The 20,261-nt window shown below is 47.6% G+C and overlaps 1 protein-coding gene across 3 annotated transcripts in view; it reads left to right on the top strand.

Annotated features, from left to right (window-relative positions):
- MARCHF3 (membrane associated ring-CH-type finger 3) overlaps positions 1-18,281 on the top strand; it is a 150,836-nt gene extending 132,555 nt beyond the window's left edge. For all 3 annotated transcript variants that reach the window (XM_053566087.1, XM_053566089.1, XM_053566088.1), the window contains exons 4-5: positions 10,333-10,542; positions 17,351-18,281. In XM_053566087.1, the coding sequence (XP_053422062.1) occupies positions 10,333-10,542; positions 17,351-17,509 (369 nt within the window). In that variant the 3' untranslated portion in view covers positions 17,510-18,281. The remainder of the gene's footprint in view (positions 1-10,332; positions 10,543-17,350) is intronic.
- Positions 18,282-20,261: the final 1,980 nt, after the last annotated feature.

Raw genomic sequence — 20,261 nt, 5'->3', positions numbered from 1 at the left:
AAGTGCTAGAATTAAAGGCATGAGCCATTGTACCTGGCCCAGAATCATGTGTTTAATTAGATAAAATAAAATACATAGTGATACAAAGGGAGCCAATTATGCTAAAACACAACTATCAAAATATTCACAAGACAAAACTGTAATATAAAATGTAAATACTTCTTTATTAACTTTTTTTAGCAGATCTAATAACCAACTTTGAAGTAGTAATATTTCAAGATATCTACAACAGTAGTAATGTAATATAAAATATTGGTGACAAAGTCACAAACACTGCTAATGCCGCTAAGATTTCATGCATGATTCAGTGGAACATTATATTTCAATTAAAGGGTGTAAAAATGAAGTGATTTTTTTTCTATCTAAAATCACAGATCCTGTGAATGCTACCCATGGACTGCAGGGCGTAAACTCCGGGGCTAAACCATGCAGGCTTTGTAGGCATGGTGAGGTGTTGGACTGAGCGTGACGGGGAGTCACCAGGAAACTTTAACCCAGAGAAGTGGCATGGTCTGGCTGCTTTATAGAAACTGGATTCTAGGATAACAGGAATGGAAAGGCAAGCATGCAAGGAGGATCTGCACGGTAGCCTTCTTTTACCTTTTACCCTTTAGGTAAAAGATGAGGAGGGCTTGGAAAAGAGTCATAGCACTAGAGACTCAGAGTGAGTGACTGTATTCAAGGTGTCTTCTGGAAGAACCGGCAGGATTTGCTGATAGACCAAGAATAGAGGGCAGCGAAATAGTGAGAGGGAGAAACAAGGGTGGTGCTGAGGTTGTTCACAAGAGACACCAGGTGCTGGTGTTGGCTGCCACAGCTGGCGTGGGCCACCCCAAGAAAGGCATCAGTCTGTGGGCGTGCTGGGGTAATGGACGGTGGCGCCCGTGTCCCATCATAAACCTTGTAAAGGGTGAGACAGTTATTGCACAAATGGAGAAATACCAGGTTAGCGGCTGGACATACAAGCCTGGCACTCAGAAGGTCAGCCTGAAGGCTATGTGTACACTCTTGAGGTGAGCCTGATGTTTTGAACAACAGTGGGAAGGTAAGAGTTCTATAGTGTCACTCTGATGACTAGAGAGGTGCCTTGACATCAAAGCTGCACCATCCTCTCTCCATTGAGGGAAACTCTCATCTTTTGCTCCCCTTGAGAGGCAAAAAACTTGATAAAGGTCACTCACTTAGGGTAACCAGAATGAAGGGCAACTAGAAGCAGTGTCCCGCAGCCCATGATTTGTGCCGTTCACGGTGCTGCTTCTCCAACTTTATCCATTGCAGTTGTGAGCAAAAATTCAGATCAAGATTTTACATAGTGTGAGCCAGGCATGGTGGCTCATGCCTGTAATCCTAGCACTCTGGGAGGCCGAGGCAAGGTAGGTGTATTACTTGAGCTCAGGAGTTCAAAACCAGCCTGAGCAGGGGCCACACTATCTCTACTAAAAATGAAAAAAATTAGTTGGGTGTTATAGCTGGCACCTGTAGTCCCAGCTACTCGGGAAGGTGAGGCAGGAGGATCACTTGACCTCAAGAGTTTGAGGTTGCTGTGAGCTGTGATGACACCATGGCACTCTACCCAGGGCCACAGAGTGAGATTCTGTCTCCAAAAAAAAAAAAAGAAAGAAAGAAAGTTCTATAGTGCAAGAGCAAACGGAAGCAAAGAGCAGAATGAGGATTAGGCTGGAAGTGTCAAATCCTGGCTCCTCCACCATGTAACTTTGAACATCAGCAAGCCTTAATGTCCTATCCAAAATAGAATAAGGACAAAACCTGGTGTTATTAAATTCAGTAAAAAATATTTGGCACCTAATAAGCGCTTGGTATGTATTTTTGGTTGAATTAAAATTGTAATTTTTTTTTTTTGGAGACAGAGTCTATGTCGCCCTCAGTAGAGTGCTGTGGCGTCACAGCTCACAGCAACCTCAAACTCTTGGGCTTAAGCGATTCTCTTGCCTCAGCCTCCCAAGTAGCTTTGACTACAGGCTCCCACCATTGTGGTTTAGCTGGCCCAGGCCGGATTCTGCCACCCTCAGTGTATGTGGCTGGCGCCATAACCACCGTGCTACGGGTGCCGAGCCAAAAGTCGTAAAAGTTTTAAATCAACATTTGGTAGTGTACTTTTCTCAATTATGTCAGGTTGGTTTTCTTCCAGAAAAAAAAAATTATAATTGTGGCTAAAACAACACAAAGGATCTTGAATAATTTACTGGACTTCTCATTCTATGTCATGACCTATGGGAAAAAATAGATGGCCCTCCCCAGGTATTTGTATCTGAGGAAAGAAGCTTGGCTAGAATCTACAGGATTTTCATCTTGTAGCGACAAAGCAATGTGTAGATACTTCTCTTGGAAGCCTAAAAAAGAGCAATACATAAGTATGCCAGCTCTAGTCTTAAAGGCAATGAATTTGACTTAATGTTTAAAGACCAACAGAAAGTTTGTCCTTTCTAATCAATTTAACTAGTCTGACTAATAATGTAAAATCCTTTCTGGCCAGGGCTGCTGCCATCTCAGATGGTTTATTCATTTGTTTTCATTGAGCATATACTGTATCCTGGCACTGCTCTTAGATCAAGACATACAAGAAAAAAACAAAAGTGAGGTCCCTGGCATCCCGAGTTTTCACTGACGTGGGCAGGAATAAATGAACATGTAAATAGACAACTGAACATTGTTACAGAGAGCGTAGTGTGCGCCATGGAAAATACAGCCAGCCGGTGCTCACAGGGGCAAGTGTGTTTCCAATGTGAAGGGGCCATTTGAATGGAGACCTAAACGAGAAGCCAGCTGGGGGGGGAATACGGATGGGCAAAGCCTGTCCCCCATATAGGGACAGCCACGTGTAAAAGGTGAAGAAGAGAGATAGTAGGAGACATGGTCAGGCTGGTAAGAAAAGATGAGGTCAGGACTGGTCATCCCAGGTAAAGTTGGACTTCATTCTTAATAAATAAAGAATTTTGAGCAGAGAAGCAACACGATCTCATTTGTATTTCTACACGTTCACTCTGACTGTTGTTTTGGGATAGTCCTGTATGGTGCCCAGAGTGGAACCAGGGAGGAGGTGATGGTGACCCGGACAGGGAGGGCAGCCGTGGGGTAAGGAGCCCCGGACAGACTCGAGAGGGGTGTTGAAGGTGGTGCTGGTAGGATCTGCAGAAGGGTTAGATGTATGGGGAAGGACAGAACGGAAACAGGATGTGAGCAACGGGGTGGGTGGTATTGTCAGTTACTGATAAGGAGAAGACTTGGGAAATAAAGGATAATGAGGGACATGCTATCGAGGGTTCTGTTCTGGACAAAGGTTGAGTTGCCTATTAGTCACTAAGCAGAGATGTCGAGTGGGTTGTCGAACGTGTGCTTCTAGAGCTTGGGGAGAGGCCAGGGATGAGCAAGCCCTCCATGAAGTTCTTGTTTGCTGTGCATGGCTGCAAGCCTGGTTTGGTGGTGGATATCAGAAGCAAGCTTCTCCCCCGGTCCCCTGGAGTCAGAATTTCCTTCAGTGCCATGTCAGCTGTCCTGGAAACTCATGACAGGCTTTCGGGTTCAGAGATTTAAAACACTGGTAGGAGTTTGATGGTTTTTTTTTCTCTGCTTTGTTCCAAGTTAACTGAAAAGCATGGTTTTCAGGTTTCACCTTCATACAAGGGGCCTGTCACTTACCTGTGATCAGGATACTGCCCCTGTAACATCTCAGCTCCCCAGACAAGGAGATAATTTAGTCTGGAATGTGTTGAGTGCCCAGAACAAGACCCATCCCCAGAAGGACAGTGCTTAGTTAATAAGCCTGCCAAGTATCGGGTGAACAGGAGACAGTCTGACGGATGAACCCAGGGTGTGAACGTTGTGGACCAGGCCTTCTCTGTTTTTTCCTTTTGGCTCCATAAATCTGTTATGGTTTCCCTTCTATCAGTTTCTTTCATTCTCATGATGGTTTCTCATTAAAGACATTCATGGGGAAGGTTGTAATCAATCAGAGCTATTAGTCACCAGAATGTAATCTGGTTCTAGTACAAACTGACCTGCACGGTGTCCTGTCTACCTTGGGGTTTAAGCTGATTAATTCAGAGCCTGGGAGGCTGCACCTGATGTTCTATAGCACCATACTCCCTGTCCCCCACACCAGTAAGGGATTTAACATATTGACACTGTCATTAGATGCAAACCCACAGTTAACCCACCTTGGAAGTAGCTGCCGGTGCCTGGCTCACCTTGGATGTACATTTATAGCCAGCAAATGACAGGTGCCACTAGTGAGAGAATGCCACTTTGGTTCCCCATCTCAGGCCCTACCGCGCTGATTACAGTAGGGTTTCTGGTTTGTTTACTTGTTGTACTTCCAAGAATAGATCACCCTCATGGTTCAGAAAGGAGTTGGTGATTAGAATGTGATCTCGGCAGAAAAATAGGCAGTTCATCAGCGTGACCTGTCTGCTTTGTGTTTCTGAGGGAACCAGAGAACAGAGATGGGAAGAGTTCCTCCCTGGGCTGCCCACAGAGCCCCTGGCAGCCGTACAGGTGGGCCTACCCGGTGGAAATGCCACACAAATTGTATTCTCCATCACTGACCTTGGCTTTCAAAATACAATTAACCACAAGTAGAAGCTGAGGACTAGGTCAAACTAAAGACTCCTCGAAAATGATATTTTAGGTGCAAAAGCTGTTACAAATGACAGGACAAATTAATTGGTATCTCGCACCCAGGGAACCATGATAAATAAGTGTTTCTTCTTGCACTGATAAGCACAGTTAAAGTACAATCACCCTCCTCCCCCTCTCTGACCCCGTGTTGTACTAAGACTGTGGATAGGGCAGAGCGGTCAGGAGCAAAGCCACGGCCAGTCTTGGACAAGTCACTCTGTTTCTCTGTGCCTCATTTTCCTCTATCTGTAAAAGGGCAGTGATGATAATGATATGTCTTTCAAAGGTTATTGAGGAGAAGTAAATGAATTGTCCCATGTAGCAGATACTCAGTGCCTGGCACATAGTACGGCTGAGGCTCTCATCCGTGTGGCCAGCACGGTGCCAGATGCCAGTGGTATAAAGATCAGCTCCACTGGGAAGACGGACACACAAACTCGTCTGCCTTCTGCCTCTGCCTGCTCTTTATTAAATGCTTAGGAGATAAGGATACGACTGTGGAACAGGGATAATACTCCGCATATAATAAATAGAACTAATAAGAAAGGCAGAAGACATTATTAGAGCCAGAAATGTAATAGAACAGTAATTGAGGAGACCAACCTTTTGTCTATTGTGAATTAAGCCAAAATGCATAATGTAGCTGAGATGAAACAGACCAAAATTAGACTTCATTGTGGTTTGGTAAAAGAATTAATATTTAACAGAACAGCAGCCTAAGAAAATTTTATAGAAATGCCATGAGAATATCCTGGCCAGCGAACCAAACATTCAGTTACCAGATGTACCCAATAAAATAGCAGGACTTAGCCACGTCCCACCTAGCTGAAAATCTACAAAAGCACTTGCATATATACACACACACAAATGCTCTTCAGTGCAAAAGGAAAATATTAATTGGAAACCAAGGAACAGAAAAGGAAGGCTGATCTGAATCTCCCCTCTGGCACCCACTTGCTGTCTGTGCTTAGGTGAGTTACTCCCTGCTCAGCGGTGTCTGCATCTATGAAATGGGGATACTGTTAGCATCGACCACGCAGGGTTGTTGGCAGGACTCAGTGAGATAATGCATAAAAAACTCCAAGCTGCTAGCACTGAGTCTTTCGCTGCTTCAGTTTGCTGTGCCCTCGCTGGACACCTGCCTCTTTGCCCGCCTTGCCGTCCCTCTCTCGCTCTGTGTGTTTCTCTCTCTCTCTGTATATTTGGTACACAAGTAATCCACATTCATTTTAGAGAAATAAGAAAATAACACAAAAATTTAAGCCACCCACACCCCATCACCAAGACCAGCTATTGGGCTGCGTGTGGTAGCTCACTTCTGTAATCCTAGCATGCTGGGAGGCCTATGCCAGTGGATTGCTTGAGCACAGGGTTTGGAGACCAGCCTAGGCAAGAACGAGATTCCATCTCTAAAAATAGCCAGGCATTGTGGCGGATGCCTCCAGCTACTCTGGAGGCTGAGGCAAGAAGATCTCTTGAGCCCACGAGTTTGAGGTTGCTGTGAGCTATGACACCAGGGCATTCTACTGAGGGTGACAAAATGAGGCTCTGTCTCAAAAAAAAAAAAAGACTAAAAGACTAGCCACTGTTTTGCCCAGTATCCCTCTGGTCTTTGTCTATGTCTAGTAAATGTGAATGTTTATATCTGTGTAAATAGATCATTACATATACAAGATCATACTACACATTCTGTCCAATAGAATTTTTTTCTTCTTAATAGTATATCACATCAATAAATATACAATGTTCTTTTTCATTTGAAATTACTATATGATATTGCATTTTAAGTAAATTCCATAATTTAGTTAGACAATACCATTGTCTATAGCTGAGCTTTGCTGGAAAGCTAAGCTATAATCAGATTATCTGTTGTAAACTCTGCTTGTGTAAATATTCTGTGTTGATGGATCTGGACACTCAGTAGCTCTGACTGTGGCCAAGGGGCCAAGGGCAGTTTTTATTCTCAGTAACTGATGATTGCCACTGGTCCTGCTCTCACGCTTGCACCTGCTTAGGAGTAAGTGACCTGGGGTTTTGAAGAGGACCCAACATTTCAACATATTAGTAGCCGTGTAAAGAACTCCGTATTTAAGTATGACCAGCAGCAGAAAACACAAAGAATAAGCTGAGCTCCCTCCCCAAAAAAAGTGTTAATAAGGTACAGAAAGCATGTTATTGGGTGATCGTGGACATATAGAATTGCCTAGAAAAATTTCAGGAATACAGAAGATCCAAGAAAAGCCAGAAAACTGGGAATAAGCGATTGTGGTTCCTGGTTTGTCTTCACCCGTTTATTTTGCACAGGACAGAGATAAATAGTGATTCATAATGACATCTTTCCATATCTGAATCATTTCTTTGGGTAATGCCAGGAGCCACACGGATAAATAAAGCACTAAATTAGTTTTAATAAAATGCATCCAGAATTCCCAAGCAAAAGCAAGGGAGGGAAGTCTTAGCCCTTGAGGTCAGCCTGGCATTGCACGTCTCTGGCAGATGTACTGAGGGCTGCTGTGTCCAGAAGGGAACTTCTTGTCTGCTCCCAGAGAAAATCCAAACTATTATACAAGGAGGATTGAGTTGCTACAATTTGGGAACCATTGTTTAAGAATCTGGATGTTGGGCGGCACCTGTGGCTCAGTGGGTAGGGCGCCGGCCCCATATACCAAGGATGGTAGGCTCAAACCCCGCCCCAGTCAAACTGCAACAAAAAAATAGCCAGGCGTTGTGGCAGGTGCCTGTAGTTCCAGCTACTCAGGAGGCTGAGGCAAAAGAATCACCTAAGCCCAGGAGTTGGAGGTTGCTGTGAGCTGTGTGACGCCAGGGCACTCTACTGAGGGTGATAAATTGAGACTCTGTCTCTTAAAAAAAAAGAATCTGGATGTTTTGAAAGTCCTGCAATTTTAATTTTCTTTATTTCTTTCTTTCTTTTTTTCTTTTTTTTTTTTTTTTTTTGAGAAAAAAAGCTGTCGCCCTGGGTAGAGTGCCGTAGCATCACAGGTCACAGCAGCCTCCCCTCCTAGGTTTAAGCAATTCTTTTACCTTAGCCACCCAAGTAGCTGAGACCACAGGCGCCCACCACACCACCCAGCTATTTTTTGGTTGTAGTTGTCATTGTTGTTTGGCGGGCCTGGGCTGGATTCGAACCTGCCAGCTCTGGTGTACGTGGCTGGCGCCTTAGCCGCTTGAGCTACAGGCACCAAACCTGCAATTTGAATTTTCAAATGTTTTATGGGTAACACGTCTGAATAAGAGCAGCTACGTGATAATCCTCTTCTCAGTCCAGCCTCTGCATCACCTGGAACCATCATTTAACCTCTCAGAGACTTTCCGGTTGGGACAGTAATGCCCTCTTTATACTCTGAGCTTCACAGTGATATGCCCAGGATTTAGGAAAGAACATGTTCATTAATACAAACTGTGGGAGTTTTTTGAAACTTCTGAGGCATCTGAGGTAGGTGACAACACATGTGGCAGCGTTAATAACATCCGAACTTGATTATTTCAGTATTTATATTAAATTTAATAAGGCTCTACTGTAAACTCCCTGTTATCTGCGTTTTAATGTTTATTTATGTCCACTTTTGAGTTGACATTGACTTCATTCAGCATCTCAGCCCATTTTGAAGGTGGGTTATCCCTGGAAGGTGCTATGGCCAGGATTCAAGCAGACATGTGAGGATGGCACTTTCCAGGAAACTGTCCTCTGCGCCCTTCCCTTCGTGTGTCCCTGCTCACTCCTCAAGGGTTTTCCAGGCCTTGCCCTGCTCTTCTTCAGCTTGCCTGTCGTCTGTGTGGCTTTTCTATTCCACCCTTCCATCTAGAACATGCCCTCCCTCCCCTGTCCAGTCAGCCACACCCGCTCTGCCTCTCCTATAGGGTTTTGTAGGAGTTGCTGCCTTGGCCCCCCAGGCTGTCTCTTCCACAGCCCACGGCACTGCCAGGCAGGCGTCAGCAGACAGACAATGCTAGGCCCCTGTTTGTTGATGGGGACAAGAGGAAAGACAGGGCCAGCCAGTGTCTTGCCCTACCCCAACCCCATGATCTGTGTTTGACCCTGCTCCTTCCCCAGACTGTTGGCCTGTGTTGTTGCTGCGTGGTACGAGGCAGTGGGACTGTCAGGTTACCTGGAGAAATGCCACCAGGCCTTGTTACCTGTGTGAACGGACACAGAGTGTAAGCCTGCCTTCCACTGTCATCCACCGCAGAATGGACTGTGGAGGGCATTTCAGCAGCCATTCAGTGACCCACATTGGAGGATGACAGCCCTGTTTTCCTTCCCGTAGGAATTATCATCTTTAGTCTCCAATAAGCATGAGATTTTCCCCATCCTTTGGGAATTTGCTCAGTCAGGATGGTAGCACAGGGCCGGACACAGTGGCTCATGCCTGTAATCCTAGCACTCTGGGAGGCTGAAGCAGGTGGATTGAGCTCACGGGTTCTAGATCAGCCTGAGCAAGAGAAGACCCCATCTTTAAAAATAGCCAGGCATTGTGGCAGGCAGGCACCTGTAGTTCCAGCTACTCAGGAGGCTGAGGACTGAGGCAAGAGAATCCCTTCAGCCCAAGAGCTTGAGGTTGCTGTGAGCTGTGATGCCGCAGTACTCTACTGAGGGCAACAAAGTAAGACTCTGTCTCAAATATATATATATATAAGGTAGCACAAACAAGATAGTAGTAAGTAGGGAGGTTCAGGGTCCTAAAAGCCAAAAAAAGAGGCATTAATTGAGTTCATGGAATCAGGTGAGTCTTAATCTGGGCCAAGGGTCCCCGAGACTACCCCAGGCTTAGTGATTCACTAGGACTCATGACCTCAGAGCAACTGTTATACTCATGATTATGGTTTATTATAGCAAAAGTATATAGATTAAAAGCAACGAAGGGAAAGGTACATGGGACAAGGTCCAGGAGATACCAGAGACAAACTTCCAGGTGTCCTTTCCCCGTGGAGTCTTATAAATATGCCTAATTTTACAGCAGTGATTTGTGACGACACATGCAGTCCTGTCAACCAGAAAGTATCTGGGATTTTTCTTGGAGTCAGTCACATGGGCCTTCAGTGTCTGTGTGACTGACCTCAGCCATGCAGACTGCAGCCCCAGGGCAAACACAGATCTTCATCATAAATCACATTGTTGGCATAAACTATCTGATCAAACTGGTATTTTGGCCCAAGACCTTGGACAAAGCAGCTGAATATTACAAGGACTCAGAGCTCAATCTCAGGAGCCTGTGAAGAGCCAGCCCCGAAAACAGACCTTTCTGGGGAAGTACAGGGTCTGAGCAACACAGCCTGCTGAGTCAGCCCTTCCCTGCACGCGTCCCAGGGTCACAACCCCGGAAGCCTGTGGCCATCTGACTGCACGTCTTGCCACCCCCTTCTCCCTGCCATCTCCCCATGCTCTCTGCCTGGGGCCATTCAGAATAGCAGCCGTTGCCCTGTTTTCACAAACAGCAGCGTATCTCCAGCAAGGACACTGTACATTATCATGGACACTACGTTCTAATTATTTTTCCTTAGGGGTGGGGCATGGGTATGATAAGCCCTTAATGCTACAGGTACCTTCCTGTTTCCTCAGAACAAGTCAGAAGTGACTTTCCCCGTATTCGGAAGGCAAAGACGACTCCAAGCCATGTGTGTCCCCTCCACAGTGGCATTTAACTGCCCCTCTTGTTTCTGTCTCCCTTCCCCTGGCAGTGGCTCAGAAACCCCGGCCCCCAGCACGAGAAGCGGACTCTGTTTGGAGACATGGTGTGTTTCTTGTTCATCACTCCCCTGGCCACCATCTCGGGCTGGCTGTGCCTGCGGGGCGCTGTGGATCACCTGCACTTTAGTAGTCGGCTCGAAGCCGTCGGCCTGATTGCACTCACTGTCGCACTCTTCACTATTTACCTCTTTTGGACACTAGTAAGTATGGCCCGTGGCCGGGGGTTCAGGCCGGTTGGAACTGGCAGAAGCCTTTCTTGTCTGTAGCACCCCTCCCCTGCCCGGCAGATGCAGACTTCACGTGCCGCAGGAGCGTGCGAGTTGGCGTGTTACTGTGTGTGTGTGTGTGTGTGTGTGTGTGGCTAGGAGAGGCAGATCAAATAAAGAAAAAGCCCAGACCAAGGCACACACCTTGGCCATCGCCCTCCCCCGGTGGCCCAGGACCCGTCTGCTTCTCTGCATGGCGTCTGCTTCCTTCTCACTTTGAGGGGACTAGAGCATACTATGAATGACGCGTTCAGCGGCGGCGGCTGCTGTCACCAACTGCCCAGATCATGAATTCTCCCTGCTGGTTTTTTCCTCTTCCTGACATAGCCTAACGTCCTTGTTGGATGTGGGGCTGCACTTCGCCTGGCGATTATTCCATGTGTTGGAATATTGACTCTGCTGCCCACAAAAGCACTCATTTAGCTGGGAAGCTGCCACCAAAGAAAGGACATTTCCCAATAAGTGTTCCCACTCTCTTTGAGGCAGAATTTTTTAATATTTTTTTTCATTCTTTTAACTTCCTGCAGTCAGCTGACTGCTCGGGAACCAGTCGCCAGCACCCACACAGTGCAGTGTTTCATCTCTCTCTTATGCTTCTCTCTGGAAGCTGCAGAGGAGGACGTCACGACCCTCTCAAATGTTTTCAGAAGCGGGGCCTCCTGCTTCCTGGCATTACTCTCTTGGGCCTGCTCATTTCTAATCTGAGCACGTTCCATTGTTATTCAATATGTATTTCCTGTCTAAAGTGTACCATTCCCACATCCCGGAGCACAGTGTCAGCATGTGGAAGCTGCCCCTGCCTCCCCGCCCCTCACCCCAGACCCTGTCTGTTCCCTCTTACCCATCCTGTGGCTCTTCCAGCTCTGTGCCTCCCCTCCCGTGAGAGCACTCAGGCAGAGGACACATTTCAGTCTCAGTTGGAGGAGTATCACTGAGCCTTGGTAAACAGGGAAGGTTCAGGTGCCAAGAACTTGTCTTGAGTTTCCTGGTTAATTCAGACATTCTGTTCCAGGGCTAATGATCCCCCAAGTGAAACTATCATTGCCTCCTTTAAAAGTTCATACTTCCAAAGTGTGTTTTGGTTCACTGGGAATCAAGCAGTGAAGCTGGTCCAAAAGTTTCTATCATGATAGGAGAGGGGTTAGAAATGAGAAATTAAGTGGTCTAACTATCACCATCTAACGCTGTCAGCTGCACCACCTCGAGAAAGTCATGGCACTTCTCTGGGCTTTACTGCCCTCATCTGTGACGTGGAGATAACACCCATCCCGCCCAACACCCCTGGTGCGAGAGATGGCAGTGAAAGTGTACAGGGAAAAGTACTTTGGAAAATAATAAGTGTAAGTTTTTACCGTGTATAAAGGTTTTCTAGTCTACAGTTTTTCTTAGAAGAGTTCCTATGTTGAAGGAAGAGTGGAGGTGAGCCTAGAAGTGGGCTTTCAGAACCGATGTAAGGCCTTTTTGAAAACCTGCTCTGTGATCCGTACATTTAGCAAGGAGGAAAGAAGGGGGTGGGGCGTAGAGAAGGGGTGAGAATGGAAGACAAAAAAGAAGACTGGCGAGAGAAAAATGGATTGGGACCCTCTTCCCTCTCCCATGATACAAGCAGTGTTTAGGTAGGAGATGTACCTAGACTAGGCTCTTTTAGGGGAATGATAATATACTTCATCCAGAAATATTTCCAGGAGGCAGTGCTGCACAGTAAAAAGTGCATGTGTTGGCTGGGCAACGTGGCTCGTGCCCGCAATCCCAGCACTCTGGGAGGCCAGGGCGGGAGGATCACTTGAGCTCAGGAGCGCAAGACCCTGTCTCTGCTAAAAATAGAAAAATTAGCCAGGCATTGTAGCAGGTGCCTGTAGTCCAAGCTACTTGGGAGACTGAGAGACAGGAAGATAAGTTGAGCCCAAGAGTGTGAGGTTGCTGTGAGCTATGACAGCACGGCACTCTATCCCAGGCACAGAGTGAGACTCCGTCTAAAAAAAAAACAATGTGCATGTTGACGATCCAAGAGCCCTGTGTTTAAACCCAAGATTTAACATCCTAATAGCTGTCTAACATCAAACAGATACTTAACGGCCCTGCTTGTCCTTCCTCTTAAACAGAAAATGGAGGAAATAGTTGATAATCTCTGGGGCAGTGGGTCTGGGGAAGATTGAGTGGAGTGACCTCTGAGAACACACAGCCAAGCCTCTGGGAGACTGGCCCAGCCTCTTCCCCCGGCTTCCCTGATGCCCCAACTTCCCGCCTCCCCCAGCCCTCTGGAAAACACAGAGTAGCAGGTAGGAGAGAGGCATTTCTCCCTCTGCCAGGTGTGAAGAACGTGCAGCAATAGGTTACTGAATATAGAATAACTCCTTCCCAGATAAATGCTGTACTGAGCAGCCCTGGCAAGAGCCGTAATTCAGAGGCTGACAGCACTTGGAAACTGCCCTACAGCAGAAACCCATTGTAAACAAGCTGTCAAGTTTAAGGAGAATATGCTGTGAAAATGTCTTAGATAAACAAACACGGTGTCAGTCCAAGCCTGGCTCCTCAGAGGAGCAATTCCTGGAAGGGCCTCCCCGGCACGGTGAAGAGGAACAAGCTCTCAACGCCACTCACCTCAAAGTGCCTTAGAGGTTCCCGCTGGCTCCCACGGCCACGCAGGCCCAGCCCTGACCTCCAAGGCACACCTGGGACCCTGCCACCTACTCAGAGTGCTCAGGGGAAAGGTGTCCCAGAAACATCACTGCTCATGTCTTAAATGATTTGAGGTCCCTGGACAGACACAAAGAGAGCTAGCTGAGAAGTGAGTCCGCATTAAGCATGAAGAAATTGTCTGTAATGGACTTGGCGTCAGCCCCAGCTTAACTCCCAGGCCCATGGCTTCATTGTTTAAATTCTCACTGTAAAGGGGGGACCCTCCAGTAGAACGCTGTCCCAGTGCCGTCCACAAGCTTCAGCGTCCTGGTTTGGAAGATGTAAATAATGGTATCGCAGATCACATATGTGACGCACCTACTACTGAGTACAGGACACACATCCCAGAGCTCTTGGCCTGTTATTTTACATGTGTTCAACATGGGAAAGAAGATGATTATTTTGTGACACTCCTTCTCAGATACATGAATGCTTGTGGCTAAAAGAGAGAGAGATTAGGCTATTTCCTTTTAAGCCTTTGGTCTCAGTGTTGTCATGGACCACAGGCTGCATCACCTGGGAGCTTGTTAGAATATCTGAATTTTAAGCCCCACCCAGACATAAAGAATTAGAGAGTGTACACACAGCCCCCAGACAGCCTGACAGTGCTTGGTGGCCATTCTCCATAGCCAGCTCTTTCCTGTATCCTCTTGTTTTCCACAGCACAGTCAGAGGTAACTGAGCAGGGCTCCATGTGAAATAGTCTCTTGCCAAATCCTAGCCCCATCAATGTGTGTAAGTTGGCTGGGCTCACATCTGTAATCCTAACACTCTGAGAGCCCAAGGTTAGTGGATTGCTTGAGCTCAAGAGTTTGAGACCAGCCGGAGCAAAAGCAAGACCTGGTCTCTACTAAAAATACAAAAACTAGCCTAGCGTTGTGACGGGCACCTATATTCCCAGCTACTCAGGAGGCTGAGACTAGAGGATCACTTGAGCCCAAGAGTCTGAAGTTGCTGTGAACTAAGATGCCACTACACTCTACAAGACACACTACACTCTGTCTCAAAAAAAAAAAAGTTTGTAAGTTGCACCATAACTTTTGGAGAAAAATTACAAAATAAGAACATGTTATCAGCTGTGACTTCATAGCAAAGGCTTCCCCCAAGCTCAGTCACCTCCGTGATGGGGCGAGGGGGAGGCTAACGTTGCCTAACCCTTTTCTTCATTCATATGATCACAACTCTCTGTACAACAGACCTTGTCCATGACAGGAAGTTAGTTAATATCCTTTAGATGAATAAATGAATAAACATCAGGAAACTCATCCCAGAAGGGGCAGATTGAAAAATTTTAGAACAGTGGCTATATATTCTTTCTCCCTGCTGTCTCCTTAAAAACCTCAAAATTACTGTTACAGCGTCTTTTTGTTTTACATTTATGTTTTTCTTCACTGCCTCATCACCTCTCTAAATCATGCCTCCTATTTTTGTCTGTGACATTGCATTGCGGGGAGGACGTGTCTTGGAGCATTAGAAGGGCGGCTGCACGCCTGGGGGCTCCCCTGCGCTGTGCCCGCAGCCTTTATTTTCCCTGGCAAGGAGGCGTCAGCATGTGATGCTTTCTTATTGGTTGAATTTGCCTGCAGACTGTGGTGATTACCAGCAATTAAAATAGATTAATGTATAATAAGATCTCATCCGTTTGTCTAAACAAGTGGGCTGATGTTTCTAATTTCCTGGCCAGGAACAGGGAAAGCTGCTAAGTGGTTGACCCCCTGTGCTTCTTGAAGCGATGCTTCTCAGGCTGAAATGCAGGCGCCAGTCACCTGGGGATCTTGTTAAAATGCACTGATTCTGTAGGGTTGGGTGGGGCCTAAAATTCTGATATTTTCACAAGCTCCCAGGTGATACAGCCTGTGGTCCATGACAACTCTTAGACCAAAGGTTTAAGGCAGCAGTTCTCAACCTGTGGGTCGTAACCCACAGGAACTGTATTAAAGGGCCATGGCATTAGGGAAGTGGAAATAGCCTAATCCCTCTCCATCTCTCTCTCTCCTTTTTTCTCCAACCATTCGTGTATCTAAGAAGGAGTGTCACAAAATTATCATCTTCTTTCCCATGTTGAACACATGTTAAGTAACAGGCCAAGAGCTCTGGGATGTGTGTCCTGTACTCAGTGGTAGGTGCGTCACATATGTGATCTGTGATACCATTATTCACATCTTCCAAACCAGGACGCTGAAGTTTGTGGACAGCAAATGGGTCACGCACACAGCCACTAAGTAAAGGCGGCAGATCCCAGTGCAGCGTGCTCGCCCCAGAGCCTGAGGCCTGGGCCCACAGCCACTCTCAATTACTAATGCCAAGGGCACACAGCATGATTTGGAATCCAGCTTCCTGTCACATTTCCAGAGTCCAGGCTTCTTGTATTGTCAACCTCTTCACTAGTACTTGTCTGCCTTCTCCCTCCTTCCTACCCTTGGCCCTGAACATCTGGCTTCCCAACCTGCCTCTTTTATATTCTTGAGTAGCACCAAGCAGCAGCAGGGCAAAACAGATAGAAGAGAATCAAGTTTTAAAAAACGAAACAAAACTGATCTGTTTTGGCACGTTCAGGGTGTTCTGGAGAAAAGCACATCTGTGTGAGTTTAAGCGCTTATATTTTCATGCCCAGATCTCTCTGGCACTCAGCCTGTGGCATCTGCTTCGTGGCCTTGAATTTCATGATCCTGCCTTGTAGACTAACAAGCCCATTCTGATCAAGGGCCTGCACTCTCTACTTCCAGAAACTCTGAGTTCAAACCATCGGGTCACCCCATTTCCTGACCACCATAGACTTGAACACAGCCCCTCACCCTAGACAGTTAAATATCTCAGGCCTGGGTGACTTGTCACTCTGAGTTCTTACCTACTCCTCTGGAAATACACTGGAGCCTACTCCCAATTTTTTTTTTTTTTTTGGCAGTTTTTGGCCAGGGCTGGGTTTGAACCCACCACCTCTAGCATATGAGACCAGCGCCCTACCTCTTTGAGCCACAGGCACCACCCCTTACTCCCATTTTTAAAGACAGCTTATACACCTTCAAGAGCACAGACTCCAAATTCCCTGGGCAGCCCATCAGTGCTTCATGCCAGCCTTCTCCTAAACAAACTACAGGTTTCAAAATCTCAGTCATATTTACGTAGAAAACAAGCACTTTTCTGGCACAATTGAACATAGGTTTCACTGCTCATACCATCACATTTTATTTGAGAGGTTTTTAGTTTGAAGCACTGTCACAATCAGAAAGTGTGGAATATTCATTCACTGATTCATTGACTCAGAAAACTCTACTGAACAACTTCCCAAGTGCCAGGCACTGTGATGGGAGCTGGGCATGCAAACAGGACCCAGGTCCTGCTGATAGCACAGAGAGAGAGAAAGGTACAGTGATGTTCAGGGCACACAGTGCCACACCGAGGTAGGCACAGCTCCGTCAGCAGCTATGAAGTCGTGTCTCATCCAGTTGGAGGCTCAACTTAGGGCACTTGCTGCCTGTGCTGAATCTTCCTCATGGGAAGCTTTAGAATGCTGGAGCTAGAAGCCATTAGGGAACCCCCATCGGGGCCACCAAGCAGGTGTGCCAGTTGTCACAGCACAGTACAAGGATATCCTTCCCAGCGTAGTGTGAATGGGGTCCTTTGAGTGGTGCAATGTCTACCCCGTACAGAGAGGAGCCTGGGGACCCAACAGGCACATGGCCCATGTCACCCAGCTGGGTGAAGGCTGGCGTTGCAGTCACTCTGTCCTGCTGCCTCCAGCCAACCGTCTTCCCAACTGAGGCTTTAGGGCCCGCAACATCACTAGACAGAAAATAAATCCAGACTCACAAAGAACCTCCTTTTCCTGTTCACCCCGATTTTACCCAATCTGAAGAGGAACGAAACAAGCCCTGCCCACGTGTTCATACACAGGGCACTCTGGTTGGTTCCCAATCTCCAACACTCAACTGGTGTTGCCCAGATTCTCACCCTGCGTGCTGCCAGCTCTCTGAAACTGGTCTACATGACATATGTGGGTTTTGGATCATCAACTCCTGCCTCCCTGAACACCTTCTCTCCTTCTTCCTCTCCCACCCACCAGGTGTCATTTCGGTACCACTGTCGATTGTACAACGAATGGCGTCGGACCAATCAGAGAGTGATTCTCCTCATTCCAAAGTCTGTCCACATCCCTTCTAACCAGCAGTCCCTTCTGGGCCTCCACTCGGTCAAGAGGAACTCAAAGGAGACCATTGTTTGATGTTGTGTGGTTGGCTGGCGGTCGGTTCATTCGTTGTGTGGGGTTTGGAAGTTTCTGCACTGAGCCACTCCTACGCCCTTCCTTAAGCCTGTGGGTCTAAGAACCTCAAGCGCAGTGTTAGCACGTCGCCCCGAGCCATGACCTCCGCCAGAAGAAAGCAAATGCTGTTTGACTTCAAATCATGGATGCTGCAATCATATGATATTTGCTAAGCTGCCAAACATGTTTATTTAGCAGATACTGTATGGAATTTTCTGAACACCTCTTTAACATATGAGGAAGGTTGTCCTGCTAAAGATGCAATTCAATTCTTCCTTTTTTATTACTATTGCAAACATATATATATATAAATATATATTAAACTTAAATGAAAATCAAAATTGAAAAGCCAACGTAAAAACTGGTTTCTTGGTCTGGATGGGTTTTATTTGGGTTAGTTTTTTGTTTCCTGGTTTCTCCTGTGGCTCCTTTGGGGTAATTTGATAGCTTGAGTGGTCTTTTTACCTCTTTCACGTCCCTCCCTGGAGGAGAAAGCCTAACAACTGCAGAACAAGTTGTATTTGAAGAACTTTTTGTACTAAAGTTCATTTAATTATTCAGGTTTTAAAGGGAAGAAAGGCATGGCGACTCTGCACACAGCGAGCTGTTTATTTAAGTATCATTAAGGAGAGAAAAAGTTACAGGGAGAAGCACGCTCCTTTCAACTTGTTTGGTACTGACAGCTGATAGAAGCTATTTTCTAATAATAAACATCCAGTGTATGAAAGACAAACCCCATTGATTGTAATACTCTTTTTTTTTTTAATCATAAAACCTGTGACGTTTCCCCAAGTAGGTTTAAAGAAGAAGAAAAAAAAGAAAAGGTGAGGAAAAGCAAAAAGGTGGGTGTTCTCACTGCCATCTCATTTAGTGCGCGTCTTAATTCTGCTTCCTAATGAATGGGAGGATCATTAGACATTTCTAGGAACCCTAGACCTGTTTTGCATATCAATTAGCATTCCCATTGCTCTATTGAATTTCTAGCTTGACAGGTAGATGTAGCAAAAAGGCTGGTCCTAGCAGCCCTGTGCTTATTCTAAGACCCTTTTTTCTGATTTTCAGAAAAAAGGAGCACCACACAGTGCCTTCCCCCAGCCACCAGCCAATTCTGTCACAGGCCAAAATAGACTTTTCCTAAGGGTTTCGTGTCCCCTTTCATCCATCACAGTGTAAAGGGTCTGCTCGGAGGCCTGCGTGCACCCGCGTGTGCAGGGAGGCTGGGAGCGGATGTGTCTTCTGAGGGAAGCCCTGGGCTGCTGCGCTGCCTTTCAGGCTCCTGTCTGCCCACCCCACGTGCTGGGAGGACAGGTGGAGTCCAGCTTTAGGGAATGCTTAAAAATAAGGATTTCTAAAAAATATATAGATAGATTTCTAGAACATGACCCACATTCTGAGTATCACTCCCTCCTTGGCCTCAGGCTCCCCAAGTGGGAGAGTGGGAAGTGCCCAGGGGCGGGCAGAGAGCAGGGTAAGGGCTTCAGTCTGAAGGCTGAGGGGGCTGCTGCGGGTGGGAGAGTGGGAAGTGCGCAGGGGCGGGCAGAGAGCAGGGTAAGGGCTTCAGTCTGAAGGCTGAGGGGGCTGCTGCGGGTGGGAGAGTGGGAAGTGCGCAGGGGCGGGCAGAGAGCAGGGTAAGGGCTTCAGTCTGAAGGCTGAGGGGGCTGCTGCGGGTGGGAGAGTGGGAAGTGCGCAGGGGCGGGCAGAGAGCAGGGTAAGGGCTTCAGTCTGAAGGCTGAGGGGGCTGCTGCGGGTGGGAGAGTGGGAAGTGCCCAGGGGCGGGCAGAGAGCAGGGTAAGGGCTTCAGTCTGAAGGCTGAGGGGGCTGCTGCGGGTGGGAGAGTGGGAAGTGCGCAGGGGCGGGCAGAGAGCAGGGTAAGGGCTTCAGTCTGAAGGCTGAGGGGGCTGCTGCGGGTGGGAGAGTGGGAAGTGCGCAGGGGCGGGCAGAGAGCAGGGTAAGGGCTTCAGTCTGAAGGCTGAGGGGGCTGCTGCGGGTGGGAGAGTGGGAAGTGCGCAGGGGCGGGCAGAGAGCAGGGTAAGGGCTTCAGTCTGAAGGCTGAGGGGGCTGCTGCGGGTGGGAGAGTGGGAAGTGCGCAGGGGCGGGCAGAGAGCAGGGTAAGGGCTTCAGTCTGAAGGGTGAGGGGGCTGCTGCGGGTGGGAGAGTGGGAAGTGCGCAGGGGCGGGCAGAGAGCAGGGTAAGGGCTTCAGTCTGAAGGCTGAGGGGGCTGCTGCGGGTGGGAGAGTGGGAATTGCCCAGGGGCGGGCAGAGAGCAGGGTAAGGGCTTCAGTCTGAAGGCTGAGGGGGCTGCTGCGGGTGGGAGAGTGGGAAGTGCGCAGGGGCGGGCAGAGAGCAGGGTAAGGGCTTCAGTCTGAAGGCTGAGGGGGCTGCTGCAGGTGTCCCCTGGGTCGGCTGAGCCCTCTACTCACAGGCTGCTCCCAGCACTGCCCGGGGAGGGAAACAGCTGTACTGCTCTCCGCTGCAAAACTCAGATGTGCTTTATGGCTTGTGACAATGGATTTCCTCCCCACCACGCTTCACTTGGACACTGCAATTCCAGTAATATACGCCTCAGCCCTGCTGTTTACTGGGCCCTGCTCACCCCTCTGGGCTGTCATTAGCTGCATCACCATCAACCGTTTCTTAATTGACCTTTTTAAAATGCTGGACACCACTGGCTGCACGCAGCTGTCACACATTAAATTTCCAAAGCAAAGAATCC

The sequence above is a fragment of the Nycticebus coucang genome, chromosome 17, assembly GCF_027406575.1.
Source record: "Nycticebus coucang isolate mNycCou1 chromosome 17, mNycCou1.pri, whole genome shotgun sequence".
Taxonomy (NCBI): Eukaryota; Metazoa; Chordata; class Mammalia; order Primates; family Lorisidae; genus Nycticebus; species Nycticebus coucang.
Note: the sequence above shows the minus strand (reverse complement) of the source record. Positions and strands in the feature narration are given on the sequence as shown.